This window comes from Podarcis cretensis, assembly GCF_951804945.1.
Source record: "Podarcis cretensis genome assembly, chromosome: 18".
Lineage (NCBI taxonomy): Eukaryota > Metazoa > Chordata > Lepidosauria > Squamata > Lacertidae > Podarcis > Podarcis cretensis.
This window is the reverse complement of record NC_137188.1, coordinates 8,889,607-8,908,385: the sequence shown is the minus strand read 5'-3', so window position 1 is coordinate 8,908,385 and position 18,779 is coordinate 8,889,607. Positions and strand designations below refer to the sequence as shown.

The following is an 18,779-nucleotide window of genomic DNA, read 5'->3' as shown; positions in this document are numbered from 1 at the left end:
CCTAGATTACCGCACGGGGCCCTGCTTCAGCCAAGTAAGCAACCAGATGTGCCAAGGGCAACTCAGTGGTATCGTTTGCACCAAGACCATGTGCTGCGCCACCATCGGGCGGGCATGGGGCCACCCTTGCGAGATGTGCCCCGCCCAGCCCCACCCCTGCCGCCGGGGCTTCATCCCTAACATACGCACAGGCGCTTGCCAAGGTAAGATCCTCCAGGACTCACCTCGCCCCTACTGGAAGCTCAGAACCATTGCAGTGATTGACGGGGCCTTTTCGGTGGTGGCACCAAAGCTGCTGGACACTGCCCTTTAAGAAAGAGTCCTGCTCAACCAGGCTTTTAATAGCCGTTAATGTTTTGAGCGGTTTTAACTGCTGCTTTCCAAGGGAGATGGAATCAAAAGGACGTCCGATAAAAATACCGTATATTTCGCTCTATAAGACGCACCAGACCACAAGACGCACCTAGTTTTTGGAGGAGGAAAAGAAGAAGAAAAATATTCCGAATCTCAGAAGCCAGAACAACAAGAGGGATCGCTGCGCAGTGAAAGCAGCGATCCCGCTTGCTGTTCTGGCTTCTGGGATAGCTGCGCAGCCTGCATTCGCTCCATAAGACGCACACACATTTCCCCTTACTTTTTAGGAGGGAAAAAGTGAGTCTTATAGAGCAAAAAATACGGTACGTTTCTCTCCCTTGAGCCCAAGAGAGGGTTTTCCTGCTTCTTGCTTCTAAAACTCCTTTGAAGCAGTCAAACCAGGAGTCCCCAAACAGAAGAAAATGGGGTTGTTGGTTCTTTTGCTGATTTGATGTCACACAAAAGCAGACAAGCAGCTACAAAGCACAGTTTCTCTCAGAGCAGGGATTGGCAAGTTTTACCTGGCCTGGGCTGGATTCAGCGTGCACACCTGTGATTTCCGGCTTCTGCACAGTCGTGACTTCTGGCGCCTGCACAGGCGCGATTTCCAGTGCTGCAGAAGCGAGTCGCTGAGCCGTGCTGGTTTAGTGCAGTGTGTGGGGACTCGGCTTGGTTCGGGTGCAGCTTGTGAGCCGGTTAAACGACCCCATGGGAGGTGTGTGGTCCATGGGCCTTAGGTTGCTGACCCCTGGCTCAAAGGGTGGGAGAGAAGAAGCAGAAGAGTTTGGATTTGATATCCCAATTTATCACTACCCTAAGGAGTGGCCTAAGGGTGGCCTAAGCCTACCCTAAGGGTGGCCTAAGCAGGTGGCGCTGTGGGTTAAACCACAGAGCCTAGGACTTGCCGATCAGAAGGTCAGCGGTTTGAATCCCTGCGACGGGGTGAGCTCCCGTTGCTCGGTCCCTGCTCCTGCCAACCTAGCAGTTCGAAAACACGTCAAAGTGCAAGTAGATAAATAGGTACCACTCTGGTGGGAAGGTAAACGGCATTTCTGTGCGCTGCTTCAAAAGCATGTCAAAGTGCAAGTAGATAAATAGGTACCGCTCCGGCGGGAAGGTAAATGGTGTTTCTGTGCGCTGTTCTGGTTCGCCAGAAGCGGCTTAGTCATGCTGGCCACATGACCCGGAAGCTGTACGCCGGCTCCCTCGGCCAGTAAAGCGAGATGAGCGCCGCAACCCCAGAGTCGGTCACGACTGGACCTAATGGTCAGAGGTTCCTTTACCTTTAAGGAGTCTCAAAGCGGCTAACAATCTCCTTTCCCTTCCTCCCCCACAACAAACACTCAGTGAGGTGAGTGAGGTTGAGAGACTTCAGAGAAGTGTGACTGGCCCAAGGTCACCCAGCAGCTGCATGTGGAGGAGCGGGGAAGTGAACCCAGTTCACCAGATTACGAGTCCACCGCTCTTAACCACTACACCACACTGGGTGGTCCGTCACAGATAGCGTTCTGAATGATGGTTTGTGCAAACCAGGGTTTACTGTGCCGCAGAGTGCTGACCTGGCAAAATGAAGGTGACCTTTCCCTTCAGTGTTCCCAACTGACTTCATTTGTGTCTCCTCACTTCCTGTCTGCAGATGTGGACGAATGCCAGGCGATCCCCGGGCTTTGCCAAGGAGGAAACTGCCTCAACACGGTGGGGTCCTACGAATGCAAGTGCCCAGTTGGCCACAAGCAGAGCGAGACGAACCACAAGTGCGAAGGTAAGCGGGGGAGAAAAAGGGGGCGGAAATTTCTGAAGAAGAAACATGTGGGAATGTTCAGGGTAGCAGGAGAGGATATATTGCTTATATGGGACGCAGGTGGCGCTGTGGGTTAAAGCCTCAGCGCCTAGGACTTGCCGATCGAAAGGTCAGCGGTTCGAATCCCTGCGGCGGGGTGCGCTCCCGCTGCTCGGTCCCAGCGCCTGCCAACCTAGCAGTTCGAAAGCACCTCCGGGTGCAAGTAGATAAATAGGGACCGCTTACCAGCGGGAAGGTAAACGGCGTTTCCGTGTGCGGCTCTGGCTCTGGCCAGAGCAGCGATGTCACGCTGGCCACGTGACCCGGAAGTGTCTCCGGACAGCGCTGGCCCCTGGCCTCTTAAGTGAGATGGGCGCACAACCCCAGAGTCTGTCAAGACTGGCCTGTACGGGCAGGGGTACCTTTACCTTTACCTTAATGTCCTTCCTAACTTGTGGCGCTGTGGGTTAAACCACTGAGCCTTGGGCTTGCCGATCAGAAGTTCTGCAGTTCGAATCCCCGTGATGGGGTGAGCTCCCGTTGCTTGGTCCCTGCTCTTGCCAACCTAGCAGTTCGAAAGCACGTCAAAGTGCAAGTAGATACATAGGTACCGCTCCGGCGGGAAGGTAAACAGCGTTTCCGTGAGCTGCTCTGGTTCACCAGAAGCGGCTTAGTCCTGCTGGCCACATGACCCGGAAGCTGCACGCCGGCTCCCTCGACCAGTAAAGCGAGATGAGCGCCGCAACCCCAGAGTTGGCCACGACTGGACCTAATGGTCAGGGGTCCCTTTACCTTTACCTTTTTAATATCCTTCCTAATTTGTGCTAGCAAGTTCCTTTGTTGTTGTTGTTGTTTAGTCGTTTAGTCGTGTCCGACTCTTCGTGACCCCATGGACCAGAGAACGCCAGGCACTCCTGTCCTCCACTGCCCCCCGCAGCTTGGTCAGACTCATGCTGGTAACCTCGAAAACACTATCCAACCATCTCGTCCTCTGTCGCCCCCTTCTCCTTGCACCCTCCATCTTTCCCAACATCAGGGTCTTCTCCAGGGAGTCTTCTCTTCTCATGAGGTGGCCAAAGTACTGGAGCCTCAGCTTCACAATCTGTCCTTCCAGTGAGCACTCAGGGCTGATTTCCTTCAGAATGGAGAGGTTTGATCTTCTTGCAGTCCATGGGACTCTCAAGAGTCTCCTCCAGCACCATAATTCAAAAGCATCCATTCTTCGGCGATCAGCCTTCTTTATGGTCCAGCTCTCACTTCCATACATCACTACTGGGAAAACCATAGCTTTAACTATACGGACCTTTGTTGGCAAGGTGATGTCTCTACTTCTCAAGATGCTGTCTAGGCCTGTCATTGCCCTTCTCCCAAGAAGCAGGTGTCTTTTAATTTCGTGGCTGCTGTCACCATCTGCAGTGATCATGGAGCCTTCCTTTACTTAGCAGAATTTACATTCCCATTCTCATGCACAGCAGATAGCTGGTCGCAGGCTCATTTGAGCCTCTCGCTATGATACAACTCAGCCTGTCCCAGACTGAATTGTACGTTACTGGTAAATTCTCTTTAAAAAGGTAACGGTAAAGGACCCCTGACAGTTAAGTCCAGTCGCAGACGACTCTGGGGTTGCGGTGCTCATCTTGCTTTGCAGGCCGAGGGAGCCGGCGTTTGTCCACAGACAGTGGGGCCTCCCAAAAAAATTGGTTGTAATTTTTAAAAAGGGCTGTAATCCAAAAAAAAGGGACAAGCACTTCCGGGTTTGACGTGGTTGTAATCCAAAACGGTTGTAATCCAAAGCGGTTGCAAACCAGTGGTACCTTGGTTCTCAAACTTAATCCGTTCCGGTAGTCTGTTCCAAAAGCAAACCGTTCCAAAACTAAGGCATGCTTTCCCATAGAAAGTAATGCAAAACGGATGAATCCGTTCCAGACTTTTAAAAAACAAGCCCTAAAACAGCAATTTAACATGGATTTTACTATCTAAAATTTTATCGCTGATCCATAAAATGAAAGCGATAAGCAGTCACTGCAGTCACACAATCCATCAGTAGCTGAACTGGGTTCTACATAGTCATAAAAACAAAAAGAGCCGCAGAAACAGAAAAGCATAATAAATAGCAAAAACAGACAGACCTCTGCGTAACACTCAAAACGGAAGCGTTAACGCTCAAAATGGAGCTTGTTCGGCTTCCGAAAAATGTTCGCAAAGCGGATCACTTACAATGGTACCTCGGGTTAAGTACTTAATTCGTTCCGAAGGTCCGTTCTTAACCTGAAACTGCTCTTAACCTGAAGCACCACCTTAGCTAATGGGGCCTCCCGCTGCTGCCGCACCGCCAGAGCACGATTTCTGTTCTCATCCTGAAGCAAAGTTCTTAATCTGAAGCACTATTTCTGGGTTAGCAGAGTCTGTAACCTGAAGCCTATGTAACCCGAGGTTCCACTGTACTTCCGGGCTTGCGGTGTTTGGCTTCCGAGTTGTTTGAGTGCCAAGGCGTTTGAGAACCAAGGGACCACTGTACTGGAGTGAATATTTCCAGCCTTCCACAAACTTCATATCCACCCCCCTCCCCTTTATGAGAGAAGGCTTTCCAGGGTGTGTTGAGAGCAGGAGGCGGGGGGGGGGGGGAAATGTTGCACATTCCCAGATGTGCTGCGGTTGGACTGCCTTCCCCATCAAGTTCAGCTGAGGCGTCTCTCCCAGAAAAGGGCATTTTTGCTCCCCAAAGGGCTTGTTTAACACTCTGGAATGTGTCAGCGAAAAGAATATTCATTCCAGAGGTCTATACTTCACCTGAAACTGTTCTTAACCTGAAGCACCACTTTAGCTAATGGGGCCTCCTGCTGCCGCCGCGCCACCGGAGCACGATTTCTGTTCTCATCCTGAAGCAAAGTTCTTAACCTGAAGCACTATTTCTGGGTTAGCGGAGTCTGTAACCTGAAGCATATGTTACCTGAAGCGTATGTAACCCGAGGTACCACTGTACTGTTTAAGCAAGCCAGGAACCCATTAATTAAGCCCTTATTGGTAAATATCCCTGGGAACGCCGATATATTTCCTCTCAAGCATCTCCTTGAAGGTAAGAAAAACGATATAATTCTGGCCATGGCAGAATTTCTCTCGGAGGTAGCAAGAATTAGAAGTCAACATGTCTTGGATCGAAACACAGGGACTGCCCAGTATTGTCTTTTCTGCTGTAGTTTGCTTTCAAATTTCTTTTACAGGCCTTTGGACCGCAATGAAGAATGTTTGTTTGCCTTTGCTCAGGCTTTCTCTTCCTCAGCAATTGGAATGTTTATGAATATTCCGCGGCCTCAGAGGCAGACACGTCCGAGGCAGGGGCTGGTTGTTGTTTTTTTGCAGTCAATGTTTTACAATTTTTGCAAGGTTTGAACATTCTGAAGGGGAATTCTGTGTTGGGTCTGCTGATTTATGAACCATATTTTTCGCTCTATAAGACGCACCAGACCACAAGACGCACCTAGTTTTTGGAGGAGGAAAACAAGAAAAAAAATATTCTGAATCCCAGAAGCCAGAACAGCAAGAGGGATCGCTGCGCAGTGAAAGCAGCAATCCCTCTTGCTGTTCTGTCTTCTGGGATAGCTGCGCAGCCTGCATTCGCTCCATAAGAAGCACACGCATTTCCCCTTACTTTTTAGGAGGGAAAAAGAGAGTCTTATAGAGCAAAAAATACGGTAAGTTCCCTGAAAGCAAAGTTGGAGGAAGATGAAATCCTAGCAATTCTGGGGCTTTTGTGAAGAGCCAGTGTCACCAGGTTTTCCTCCCTGGCTCCCTTTCGGAGGTTGTTCCTTCCTTCCTTTCTTGGCTCGGCTTTGTGGTCTGCAAAGCTCAAAACAAAACCCACCCCAAGACAAAACCCCAGACCCTTCCATGCTTGCTTTGGCCCCAAAGAAGCGAATCTGGGTTCCAAAGTCAACGTCTCGCCTTCAATCCCATCATTGTGTGGGAGCCCAAAAGCGCCGAGTTTTTAAGAGAGACTTGGAAGGCAACTGACAGGCGCTTTTTGAAATACCATATTTTTTGCTCTATAAGACTCACTTTTTCCCTCCTAAAAAATAAGGGGAAATGTGTGTGCGTCTTATGGAGCGAATGCAGGCTGCGCAGCTATCCCAGAAGACAGAACAGCAAGAGGGATCGCTGCTTTCGCTGCACAGCGATCCCTCTTGCTGTTCTGGCTTCTGAGATTCAGAATATTTTTTTCCTTGCTTTCCTCCTCCAAAAACTAGGTGCGTCTTGTGGTCTGGTGCGTCTTATAGAGCAAAAAATACGGTATCTTGAGCCAGAAGCAGCAGGGGTATGTGTCTGTAGATGTCAGGCTCACAGGGACCATAGCTGTCAACTTTTCCCTTTTCTTGCGAGGAATCCTATTCAGAATAAGGGAATTCCCCTTTAAAAAAAGAGAACGGTGACAGCTATGATGGGAACGAGGGTGCAAGGATCTCATTTGCAGAATGGGGAAGTTTCATGTCACCACAGCTACCCAAAAGTTGGGGTGCAAACAGTGCCGGATTTACGTATAAGCTAAACAAGCTATAGCTTAGGGCCCCACTCTCTTGGGGGCCCCCCCAAAAAACTGGATGTACATTTCCAAAGGGACATGGGTGGCACTGTGGGTTAAACCACAGAGCCTAGGACTTGCCGATCAGAAGGTCGGTGGTTCGAATCCCCGCGACGGGGTGAGCTCCCGTTGCTCGGTCCCTGCTCCTGCCAACCTAGCAGTTCAAAAGCATGTCAAAGTGCAAGTAGATAAGTAGGTACCGCTCTGGTGGGAAGGTAAACGGCATTTCCGTGCGCTGCTCTGGTTCGCCAGAAGCGGCTTAGTCCTGCTGGCCACATGACCCGGAAGCTGTACGCCGGCTCCCTTGGCCAATAAAGCGAGGTGAGCGCTGCAACCCCAGAGTCGGCCACGACTGGACCTAACGGTCAGGGGTCCCTTTACCTTTACCTTTACATTTCCAAAATATAAGATAATTGCATTTTAGTTTAACAATTACTGTAATAAAAAACGTATTTTGTTATGTGCAAATGGTTTGAGATACCTATCAGGTCCATACATTACCATATAGCATATATTCAATACAAGAAAACAGTGACAATTTGTTGTTGACAAAGGACAGCTGGACATATACAGTGGTGCCCCGCAAGACGAATGCCTCGCAAGACGAAAAACCTGCTAGACGAAAGGGTTTTACGTTTTTCGAGGCGCTTCGCAAAACGAATTTCCCTATGGGCTTGCTTCACAAGACGAAAGCGTCTTGCGAGTCTTGCAAGTTTTTTCCCTTTTTTCCCCTTTTTCTAAGCCGCTAAGCCGCTAAGGCGCTAATAGTGCTAATCCGCTAAGCCGCTAATAGGGATGCTTCGCAAGACGAAAAAACCGCTAGACGAAGAGACTCGCGGAACGGATTATTTTCGTCTTATGAGGCACCACTATAAAGGACCCCATTACCTTCAGTAGCTTACGGCCTCATCAAACCTAACTCCAGCCAGGAATGCAAAGAGGAAATGATTCCTACCCCTTCCTGGATATGTTAGCGAGAATCAGCACAGCAATATATTGAAATATATTGCGAAACAGGATTCTGGTGTTTGTATACAGTCATACCTCAGGTTACAGACGCTTAAGGTCGCCTTTTTTCGGGTTATATACCCGCCGAAACCCGGAAGTACTGGAACGGGTTACGTCCAGGTTTGGGGGGTCACGCATGCATAGAAGTACTAAATCGCACTTGGTGCATGCACAGAAGCACCGAATCGCAACCTGCGCGTGCGCGGACACGCCGCTGTAGGTTGCGAACGCTGTGGGTTGTGAACACGCATCCCGCAACCCGAAGGTCCACTGTATGCAGAAATTTATGTTGCAGCTCTGAGATCCATAGCTATAATAAATGAATACAGTCGTACAGTGGTACCTCGGGTTACAGATGCTTCAGGTTACATACGCTTCAGGTTACCGACTCCGCTAACCCAGAAATAGTACCTCGGTTTAAGAACTCTGCTTCAGGATGAGAACAGAAATCATGCTCTGGCGGTGCGGCGGCAGCAAGAGGCCCCATTAGCTAAAGTGGTGCTTCAGGTAAAGAATAGTTTCAGGTTAAGAACGGACCTCGGGAACAAATTAAGTACTTAACCCAAGGTCCCACTGTATGTGGGTTCTCAAATTTAATCCGTTCCAGGAGTCCGTTTGACTCCTGAAACGGTTCAAAAACCAAGATGTGGCTTCCGACTGGCCGCCGGATGTTCAGCTTCCAAAAAACGTTTGCAAACCGGAACACTCACTTCCGGGTTTGCGGTGTCCGGGAGCCGATTTGTGCGGCAACTAAGGTGTTTGACTACCGAGGTACGACTGTGAATATTGAATCGGCAAAATGCAGCAGCAGAAGACAATATTTGCCAAATATTGGGGAGGGCTGTTCGGTTTCCTAGGGAAACCAACTCACCCATTCAGGGAGCCCACCAAACCCAGTATAGCCTTGGAACTGGGTTTGGAGAGACCGGCTGATCGCTGAACGGGATACAGCTGCAGGGAGCCTCAGGAACCTCAACATCCACCATGGGGCTTGCCCGTAAAAAGGGAGTTTGCGGTGATCTCAGAGGTTTCCAGGAACCCTCTCCTTCATGGGGGTTTGTGGGCGAGGTGTGAGTTTCGCTGGGAGCTGGGTGAGAGCCACGGTGGACGGGTGGAGCCCTGGGCGAGAGCCAGGAGGCCGAGAAGGGTGTCTGGAGGAGAAGGAGCTGAAAAGAGTCTGCCAAAGAATCAAAAGAGTTGGAAGGGACCATGTCAAGGAGTGAGAAGTGAAGCTACAGGGGACCAGGCAGAGGTCCACACCTGCCTTGCGGAACAGCCCTCCCATCAGATGTCAAGGAGATAAAGAACTACAGTGGTACCTCAGGTTAAGTACAGTGGTAAGGTAAAAGGTAAAGGTACCCCTGCCCGTACGGGCCAGTCTTGACAGACTCTGGGGTTGTGCGCCCATCTCACTTAAGAGGCCAGGGGCCAGCGCTGTCCGGAGACACTTCCGGGTCACGTGGCCAGCGTGACATCGCTGCTCTGGCGAGCCAGAGCCGCACACGGAAACGCCGTTTACCTTCCCGCTGGTAAGCGGTCCCTATTTATCTACTTGCACCCGGAGGTGCTTTCGAACTGCTAGGTTGGCAGGCGCTGGGACCGAGCAGCGGGAGCGCACCCCGCCACAGGGATTCGAACCGCCGACCTTTCGATCGGCAAGTCCTAGGCGCTGAGGCTTTAACCCACAGCGCCACCTGCGTCCCTTCAAGTACAGTGGTACCTCGGGTTAAATACACTTCAGGTTACATACGCTTCAGGTTACAGACTCCGCTAACCCAGAAATAGTGCTTCAGGTTAAGAACTTTGCTTCAGGATGAGAACAGAAATTGTGCTCCGGCGGTGCGGCGCCAGTGGGAGGCCCTATTAACTAAAGTGGTGCTTCAGGTTAAGAACAGTTTCAGGTTAAGAACGGACCCTCGGAACGAATTAAGTATTTAACCCGAGGTACCACTGTACTTATTTCATTCTGGATGTCTGTTCTTAACCTGAAAATGTTCTTAACCTGAAGCACCACTTTAGCTAATGGGGCCTCCTGCTGCCGCTGCACCGCCAACACATGATTTCTGTTCTCATCCTGAAGCAAAGTTCTTAACCCGAGGTAATATTTATGGGTTAGTGGAGTCTGTAACCTGAAGCGTATGTAACCCGAGGTACCACTGTATGCAACTTCTAGAAGACATCTGAAGGCAGCCCTGTATCAGGAAGTTTTTTTTTTAATTAACATATGTATACATTATCATATTACATTACAGGGCATATTATAATATAATTTCCAACATGCACACAAAGTTTATATACCAAATTAATGTACCTAAAGAAAGAAAAAAAAGAAAAGAAAAAACAAAGACATAAAGCCATTTCAAAATAATATTTGTACCAGCACCACGTACTTCCTCTCAATCTCGTTGTATATTCTTTTTTTACAAATGAATGTACTCTTATTATTGTATTTTTCTTTACACTTTATCTAATACATTCCTATATCAATATGTACCCATATCAGGAAGTTTTTAATGCTTGGCTTTGGTTACGTTTTTATCATACCTTCCCACATTCCTTGGGGACGTTTCTCACTCCCCCCCGACCCTCTTCAACCCCCCAATTTTGCCACACACACACCCCTCTGCCTGGTTCCCTGTAGCTTCACGTCCTGCATTGAGGGAACCGCCAGAAGACCCTTGGAGCAGGACCTCAGTGTCCGGGCTGGACGATGGGGGTGGAGACGCTCCTTCAGGTATACAGGGCAGAGACCGTTTAAAGCATGGGTAGGCAAACCAAGGCATGGGGGCCGGATCCGGCCCAATCGCCTTCTAAATCCGGCCTACGGACTGTCCGAGAATCAGCGTGTTTTACATGAGTAGAATGTGTGCTTTTATTTGAAATGCATCTCTGGGTTATTTGTGGGGCATAAGGATTTATTCATATTTTTTCCCCAAAAAATATAGTCCGGCCCCCCACAAGGTCTGAGGGACAGTGGACCGGCCCCCTGCTGAAAAAGTTTGCTGACCCCTGGGCTACAACACCCAGGCGACAACATCACCAAGCCAGTCCACTCTCACGGTTCTTGCAATTGCTCTTTCCCAGATGTAGACGAATGTACCAGCGTCTCAGGAGTTTGCGATGGCGGAGATTGCACCAACACGGCAGGGAGCTACGTGTGTGCCTGTCCCCGGGGCTTCATGACAAGTCCAGATGGCTCCCGTTGTGTGGGTAAGATGGAGAATTGATTGCCGCTATTGCCGCTGTGGACTTACTGGGATGTTTCTTTTCAAACCATAGCTGTCAACCGTCCCTTATTTGGCGGGAAAGTCCCTTATCCCAGCGCCGTGTCCCGCTGCTGTCCCTTATTGATGGATGTCCCTTAAATTTCCCGGGTTTCAAAGCAAGCAGCTCCTCTCCCTCCCTCCCTGCCAGCCAGGAAGGAGGGAGGCTCCAACTGGGTTGCTTGGCTGCCCGCCCCCCCCCCCCAGCCTCCTCTCACCAGCCTCGGCCCCCGGGAGCCCCTCCCCGCCGGGACTGGTGGGAGCCTCAGGCCTTCCGCCACCATCCTCCTCGCAGCCGCCGAACTGAGCATCTCTGCCTGGGGCCTCCCCTCTGCCCGTCACTGCCACTCCCACTAGGCCGTACTGCCGCTGTGCCGCCGAAGGACCCGGATGAGATGGTTAGCCTGGCATGCAAGCGCTTCTCCCATAGATTTGTAGTGGTAGACTAGCATAGATGGTCTGATCTGTGTGTTTACTTTGGGTGCTATTCCCCCCCCCCTTACTCCCGCCCTACCTGATGGAACTGAGAGCTGCAGATGGAGCACGAGAGAAAAGATACAGAACTGCAGCAGCATCTTCGTAGCTTGGACTTCGTTTTGCGCGAAAAGTGGTTGCTGCTTGTAGTTATTTAATTGCAGTGTTTCATTGGCTGGTGTCTTGAGCAGCAACCTCTGGAAACGAAGGGCTAAAAACCGGCGCTGCTCTCTAAAATTATCTGGTCCCTTTTAATTGGTTGACTAAAATCCCTTATTTTGGCTGCTGGTCCCTTATTTTCAAGGCTGCTGGTCCCTTATTTTCAAATCTGTAAGTTGACAGCTATGTTTCAAACTGGTGGTGGCTGGTCCTTTGGGAAGGCGATGAATAACGTAGTTTTTGGCAAGAGACGAATGGCAGTAGAAGAGATACAACCGTGCAATGAACTGGGAAATGGCGCCTTCTCTGGATGGACCTACACGCGGGGGGGGGGGGGGACACTATAAATAAGTCAGAAATTAAATTGTTATAACAATAGAAAAAAACACTATAGAAAATTGCTTAGATTTTTCGTTTGCTCTCCAGCGCCATCTGGTGTTTCATGTTTATAATGCACTCCAAATGATGTTTCTTGACTAATGTGTCTGAGTCCTCACATCCCTCATTTTCCTGCCCTGATCGCGTGACTGTCTCAATGTGATGATATTGGCGCAATTTTTAGGAGTAAGGGAGGGAGAGTATGTGAACCTCCTTCCTTTCTCATCTGAAAAAGTCTCAAAATTCCTCGTGGACTGAGAAAAAGAAATGTTTAGCAGCTGGTTCTTTTCCCACACCTTCTGTAGATTCGGATCCGCTGTTGTACGCTTTCTCTTTTGAAATACTCATTGATTTGATAATACTGAAACCAACCTTTCTCCAGTTTCTTCAAACCTTTTCCACTTTATCTCTGTATCTGCCTCACTTTGCCATCAGATTTAATTTCTTTTGTGCACTGGCTTCTATAGGTGATAACCATAAAGGTGTTTTCCTGTTGGCTAAATCTCGGCATCTAATCCAAACGCCATATAAGCTTCTCCTTATGCCATGATTCAGAAAATCTCTATGCATTTTTACCATATCATATAGATAAGCATGCCACCCACAGAGATTCACATATCCTTCTAAATCCAACAGTCCTGTGATATCCATTCCTTTAACTAACCAATGCATGCTGCATCATAATATAACATTATATCATGAAGCATCTACTGCCCTTTATCAGCTGGAAAGTTGCAAAATTCCTCATGGCCTGCAAAAAAAAAGGGGGGGGGTGTTAGCAGCTGAAACATTTTCCTTCTGGAGATTCTGAATGTTCGCTGCACTCTTTCTGAGCCTCCACTCCCCATTCTGTTATTCCAAAATCTTGGGGAACCTGTCTTGTAAGGACCATGAAACCCACCAGCTTCGAGATGCTAAAAGTCAATGGACAAAGGAGGATGTCGGGTCGATTCCATTGTTGACCCTGCTCAGAGTAGGTCCGCAACTCACTCAGGTCCATTAATTTCAGTGACTCTACTCTGGAGTACAGTTTAATTGGATTCAGCCCACTGGTTTATTTTAGGGTACAGCTGGGGTGTGGAGGTGACATTTTGACTTGGGTGATGACGGGGTGATCATGAAAAATTTCAGGACGTTTTGTGTATGAAGAAACTTGGGGGACTGAACAGCGCAGGTTCAACGTCCAGTCTGGTTTATCTTTGCAAGAATTGGAAGACGGAAGCTTCGGTAGTGGGTTGGGGTGACATACATTTAGTGGCCCCTAACGTGGGTGGTGCTGTGGTCTAAACCACAGAGCCTAGGGTTTGCTGATCAGAAGGTCGGCGGTTTGAATCCCCGCGACGGGGTGAGCTCCTGTTGCTTGGTCCCTGCTCCTGCCAACCTAGCAGTTTGAAAGCATGTAAAAGTGCAAGTAGATAAATAGGTACCACTCCGGCGGGAAGGTAAACGGCATTTCTGTGTGCTGCTCTGGTTCGCCAGAAGCGGCTTAGTCCTGCTGGCCACGTGACCCAGAAGCTCCACACCGGCTCCCTCAGCCAATAAAGCGAGATGAGCGCCACAACCCCAGAGTCGGCCACGACTGGACCTAATGGTCAGGGGTCCCTTTACCTGTGTTTTGTGTTGTGTAGGCTCCTATGATGTAAATCATGGGTTTAACCCACAGCGCTACCTGCGTCCCTTACTGTTGCTGTATGTAGACTTTATTTTATCTTATATTTTGGAAATGTACATCCAGGTTTTTTCCCCTTTACATTTTTTGGTGTCCCCAAGCGAGTGGGGCCCTAAGCTATAGCTTGTTTAGCTTATACGTAAATCCGGCACTGCTGGGTTTACAAGATGGAGTGGGGCGGGTAAGGAGAAAGGAGGTGCTCTTTTTCTTTTTTAGGATGGCACATATGGCCGATAGCATCCTTTCGAGGCTGCCAGAAAAGACTGAGCAAATTTAATTAAGGAGCCTGGTTTTTTTTAAAGAAAACTAACTCGCCTCTCCCCGTGGGACCACTTGCAGTGCTGGCTGGTTCTTACCTTGGCTACGTCACGCGTTGGGGCTTCTTTTTCCCTGCCTCCCCCCACACCACCCAGAGCGAACATGTGCCGTAAATGTGCCGTCACTCGCTGAGAGGAACAATATTTTCTCTGGCCGGGGAGGCCTGCGTCCCAGTGGGTCCTCAAATTACGTCCTGCTTTCTGAAAGGTTCCTTTGTTCCACCGGACAGGACAAGAATTCCTCGCGATGCGGAGTGCACTGGACGTTCCCAAGGCTTCCCTTCCTCCCTGTAGATGAGCGGCGATTATGTATTTATTTTTAAAACACAACCCAGCTATGAATAGTTCAAAACATTCCAGCATTGCTAGGAGTTATTCTCGACCTGCCAGACATGGCCATAGCTGTTTCCCAACACTCTGAGCAGGAAATAACTCCATTTCAGCTTTACTTTTTAAGTGTTTTTCTTTTTTCCCTTCCTTTTTTGAATAGCTGCAGTCATTTCTCTTCTGTGCGTATTGCAGATTGGGTTGTAGCCAGCCCTGTTTTTCCTCAAGAGTAGACCCACTGAAACGAACGGACCTGTTTTAGCTGCGTTTGTCCATTTCAGCAGGTAAAGCTTAGTCGAACCAAACCCAATATTGGTCCTGCACAAAGTAGGCCCGTTGAAATGACTTAACTAAGAGCAATTACCGTATTTTCCGCTCTATAAGACGCACCAGACCACAAGACGCACCTAGTTTTTGGAGGAGGAAAACAAGAAAAAAAATATTCTGAATCTCAGAAGCCAGAACAGCAAGAGGGATCGCTGTGAAAGCAGCAATCCCTCTTGCTGTTCTGTCTTCTGGGATAGCTGCGCAGCCTGCATTCGCTCCATAAGACGCACACACATTTCCCCTTACTTTTTAGGAGGGAAAAAGTGAGTCTTGTAGAGCAAAAAAATATGGTAATCCGTCTGAGTAGAATTCAGTTGGATACAACCCATAGTTGTAAAATTTATCATCACAATCATCATCATTATTAATTTAATTTGTATAACTCCTGCTTCTTGGGAGAAAAGCAATGACAAACCTGGACAGCATCTTAAAAAGCAGAGACAACACCATGCCGATAAAGGTCCGTATAGTCAAAGCTATGGTTTTCCCAGTAGTGATGTATGGAAGTGAGAGCTGGACCATAAAGAAGGCTGATCGCCGAAGAATGGGTGCTTTTGAATTCTGGTGCTGGAGGAGACTCTTGAGAGTCCCATGGACTGCAAGAAGATCAAACCTCTCCATTCTGAAGGAAATCAGCCCTGAGTGCTCACTGGAAGGACAGATCCTGAAGCTGAGGCTCCAAGACTTTGGCCACCTCACAAGAAGAGAAGACTCCCTGGAAAAGACCCTGATATTAGGAAAGATGGAGGGCGCAAGGAGAAGGGAATGACAGAGGACGAGATGGTGGGACAGTGTTCTTGAAGCTACCAGCATGGGTTTGACCAAACTGCGGGAGGCAGTGGAAGACAGGAGTGCCTGGCGTGCTCTGCTCCAGGGGGTCACAAAGAGTCCTAAACGACTAAACAACAACAACAACGCCCTATTACTGTGAATCCACGAGCCAGTAACAATTGTTCTCTGGGTGTCGTACATTTCTCTGATGAAAACAAGGACATCTTATTCCATACTCTCCAACATTTCTCCGATGAAAATAGGGACACCTTAGGAAAAGCGGGATATTCCGGGATCAAATCTGAAACTGGGACGGCTTCTGCAAATCCAGGATTGTCCCTGGAAAATACGGTCCCCTCTCACAGAGCTACGATTCCCAGAGCTGTTTAACAATCAATCCCTCTTCGTGGGGAACTCTGGGAATTGTAATTCAGAGCATGGGATATAGAGGTCTTGGAGGGACGCGGGTGGTGCTGTGGGTTAAACCACAGAGCCTAGGACTTGCTGATCAGAAGGTCGGTGGTTCGAATCCCCACCACGGGGTGAGCTCCCGTTGCTCGCTCCCTGTTCCTGCCAACCTAGCAGTTAGAAAACACGTCAAAGTGCAAGTAGATAAATAGGTACCACTCCGGCGGGAAGGTAAACGGCGTTTCCGTGAGCTGCTCTGGTTCGCCAGAAGCGGCTTAATCATGCTGGCCACATGACCCGGAAGCTGTACGCCGGCTCCCTCGGCCAGTAAAGCGAGATGGGCGCCGCAACCCCAGAGTCGGTCACGACTGGACCTAACGATCAGGGGTCCCTTTACCTAAGAGGTCTTGGAGCTCTGAACAAACAGCTCCCAGAATTCTTTGGGGAAGCCCTGATTGTGACTGTAGTCCACTGGCTACCCAGAAATCCTCCTTGCTGTTTCCAGATCTTCCTTTTGAAGGAGCATTCCTCGGATCAAGCTCTCAGGGGGTTGTTTGGGGGCCTTTATAGTGGGAAAAGGTCCAAAGGGTTTGGAGATCAGCAGAAATGTGGTCCACGGCCGCTGCCCCCTCCGCGCCGATGCTTTTGCAGGCGATCTGCTCTGTGTACCTGCCGTGAAAGCAATAAGTTCAGCCAAGAGACGGGACAGGGGGGTGCTGAGAGGGAGGGAGGTACAAGCTGAAAGAGCCCCCTGTTTTTTCCCAGCCGCCTCACGGCGAGGTTCGTGTCAGATCAACCGAGCCGCCGGCAGAAATGGAAGTTTGTGACCTTAATTTTGAGAGGAGAGTCAACAAGCGGCCTCAGGAATTTGCGGGAAGCATCTGAGTTTAATCAAAAGGAGATGTCAAAGTTAATGAGGACCAAGAGGCACATCGCCCCCTCCCTCTCTCTTCCCCCCTGCAGACACGGTTGCGCAAAGACAGATTTGTCGCACGCAGCACAGAACATTACAGTATGGCCGGAGCATCAGGGCCTGTCCATTTAACTGTTTCTTCACAACAAATCTTGGCTTTGCATTGTCATCCACCAATATCTCTGTTATGTACTGAGTTGAATAGGATCCAAAATGCAGCAGTCTGATTGGTCCTAGAACAATAGGATCCAAAATGCAGCAGTCTGATTAGTCCTAGAACAATAGGATTCAGAATGCAGCCATCTGATTGGTCCTAGAACAATAGGATCCAAAATGCAGCAGTCTGATTGGTCCTAGAACAATAGGATTCAGAATGCAGCAGTCTGATTCAGTGGCGTAGCGTGGGGGGGTGCAGGGGCCCGGCCGCACCGGGCGCAACATCTGGGGGTTAGGGTTAGGGGTAGGGTTAGGGGGCGCAAATTACTTGCCTTGCCCCGGGTGCTGACAACCCATGCTACGCCACTGGTCTGATTGGTCCTAGAACAATAGGATCCAGAATGTAGCAGTCTGATTGGTCCTAGAACAATAGGATCCAAAATGCAGCAGTCTGATTGGTCCTAGAACAATAGGATCCAAAATGCAGCAGTCTGATTGGTTCTAGAACAATAGGATTCAGAATGCAGCAGTCTGATTGGTCCTAGAACAATGCAGCAGTATGACTGGTCCGCAGGAGCCACCCAATCCAGCTCCAGGTAGAAGTGAATCCGCAACCTGATTGGCCTACAGGAGAATCCTGGAATTAGCCAATCACGTGTGGCCCATTGTGTAAATAATGTATATACAGCAGATATTTTGGGGAAACTTTCATTCCTCCTCACTACTATGAGCTGAATAAAGAGCATGAAATCCACACTCGACTCGGAGTATATTTCAATCTCTTTGGCCTGCAAGTAATATTGCCAACTTATCATGACTATCCGTGCTCCTCTGCCTTTAACAGCTCCTTGACATGCAGAAATTCGGCAACTAGCTAGCAAGTTGGGGATGATGGGAACTGTAGTCCCCAATCAGCTGGAGACCTGAGTTTGGGAAACACTGAAACTGTACCAGGGAAGGAAATGGCTTCCTCTGCTGATTTCCATGGCTGTGCGGATGTGTGCATACCTAAGATTGTGTGTCTGTGCATTATTGTGTGTGTGTATGCCTATGAGTCAAGGGACGCGGGTGGCGCTGTGGGTTAAACCACAGAGCCTAGGACTTGCCGATCAGAAGGTCGGCAGTTCAAATCCCTGCGACGGGGTGAGCTCCTGTTGCTCGGTCCCTGCTCCTGCCAACCTAGCAGTTCGAAAGCACGTGAAAGCAGCAGGACTAATCCGTTTCTGGCGAACCAGAGCAGTGCACGGAAACACTGTTTACCTTCCCGCCGGAGCGGTACCTATTTATCTACTTGCACTTTGACGTGATTTCGAACTGCTAGGTTGGCAGGAGCAGGGGCCGAGCAACGGGAGCTCACCCCGTCATTGCAGGGATTCAAACTGCCAACCTTCTGATCGGCAAACCCTAGGCTCTGTGGTTTAACCCACAGCGCCACCCGCGTCCATCCCATTCCCAAATAGGGCGGGGGAATTTTGAAAGAGACCACCCGTCCTTTGCTCGAGGTTCGGGCTTGCTCAGATACGGCGGTCTTCGCCACAGAGGGAACATTCTGTGCAGAAGAGCATTCCAGTTCCCTGCATGTAGAAGATTTAGCATGTCAGGGGGCTTCATGGCACGCTGGTTGTCTAAATGCAGGGCGTTTGGTTGCCCAACTCCCCTTCCCTGCAGCGGCGCCTCCTACAAAGGGTTCCCGCTGTGCTCTGTGTTTGTGAACCAGGCCTCAGCAGGGGGGAAGGAAAGCTGGAAAGGTTCCTTGTGAAACGTCCCGGGAATGCTGGATTTTTTGGGCTCTGACTCATGGCCATTTGGGAGGTGTCTGCGAGGAAATTCGCTCGCAGCCAGAGTCCCACCCAAGGCTTCATTAGCCTTTTGACGTTTGCATCCCGGGCTGTTAATTGC

At 49.5% G+C, this 18,779-nt stretch overlaps 1 protein-coding gene across 4 annotated transcripts in view; it reads left to right on the top strand.

Moving 5' to 3' along the window:
- FBN3 (fibrillin 3) overlaps positions 1–18,779 on the top strand; it is a 179,171-nt gene that overhangs the window by 54,570 nt on the left and 105,822 nt on the right. For all 4 annotated transcript variants that reach the window (XM_079960394.1, XM_079960393.1, XM_079960391.1 and 1 more), the window contains 3 exons: positions 6–203; positions 1,991–2,116; positions 10,803–10,928. In XM_079960394.1, coding sequence (XP_079816520.1) covers positions 6–203; positions 1,991–2,116; positions 10,803–10,928 — 450 coding nt within the window. The remainder of the gene's footprint in view (positions 1–5; positions 204–1,990; positions 2,117–10,802; positions 10,929–18,779) is intronic.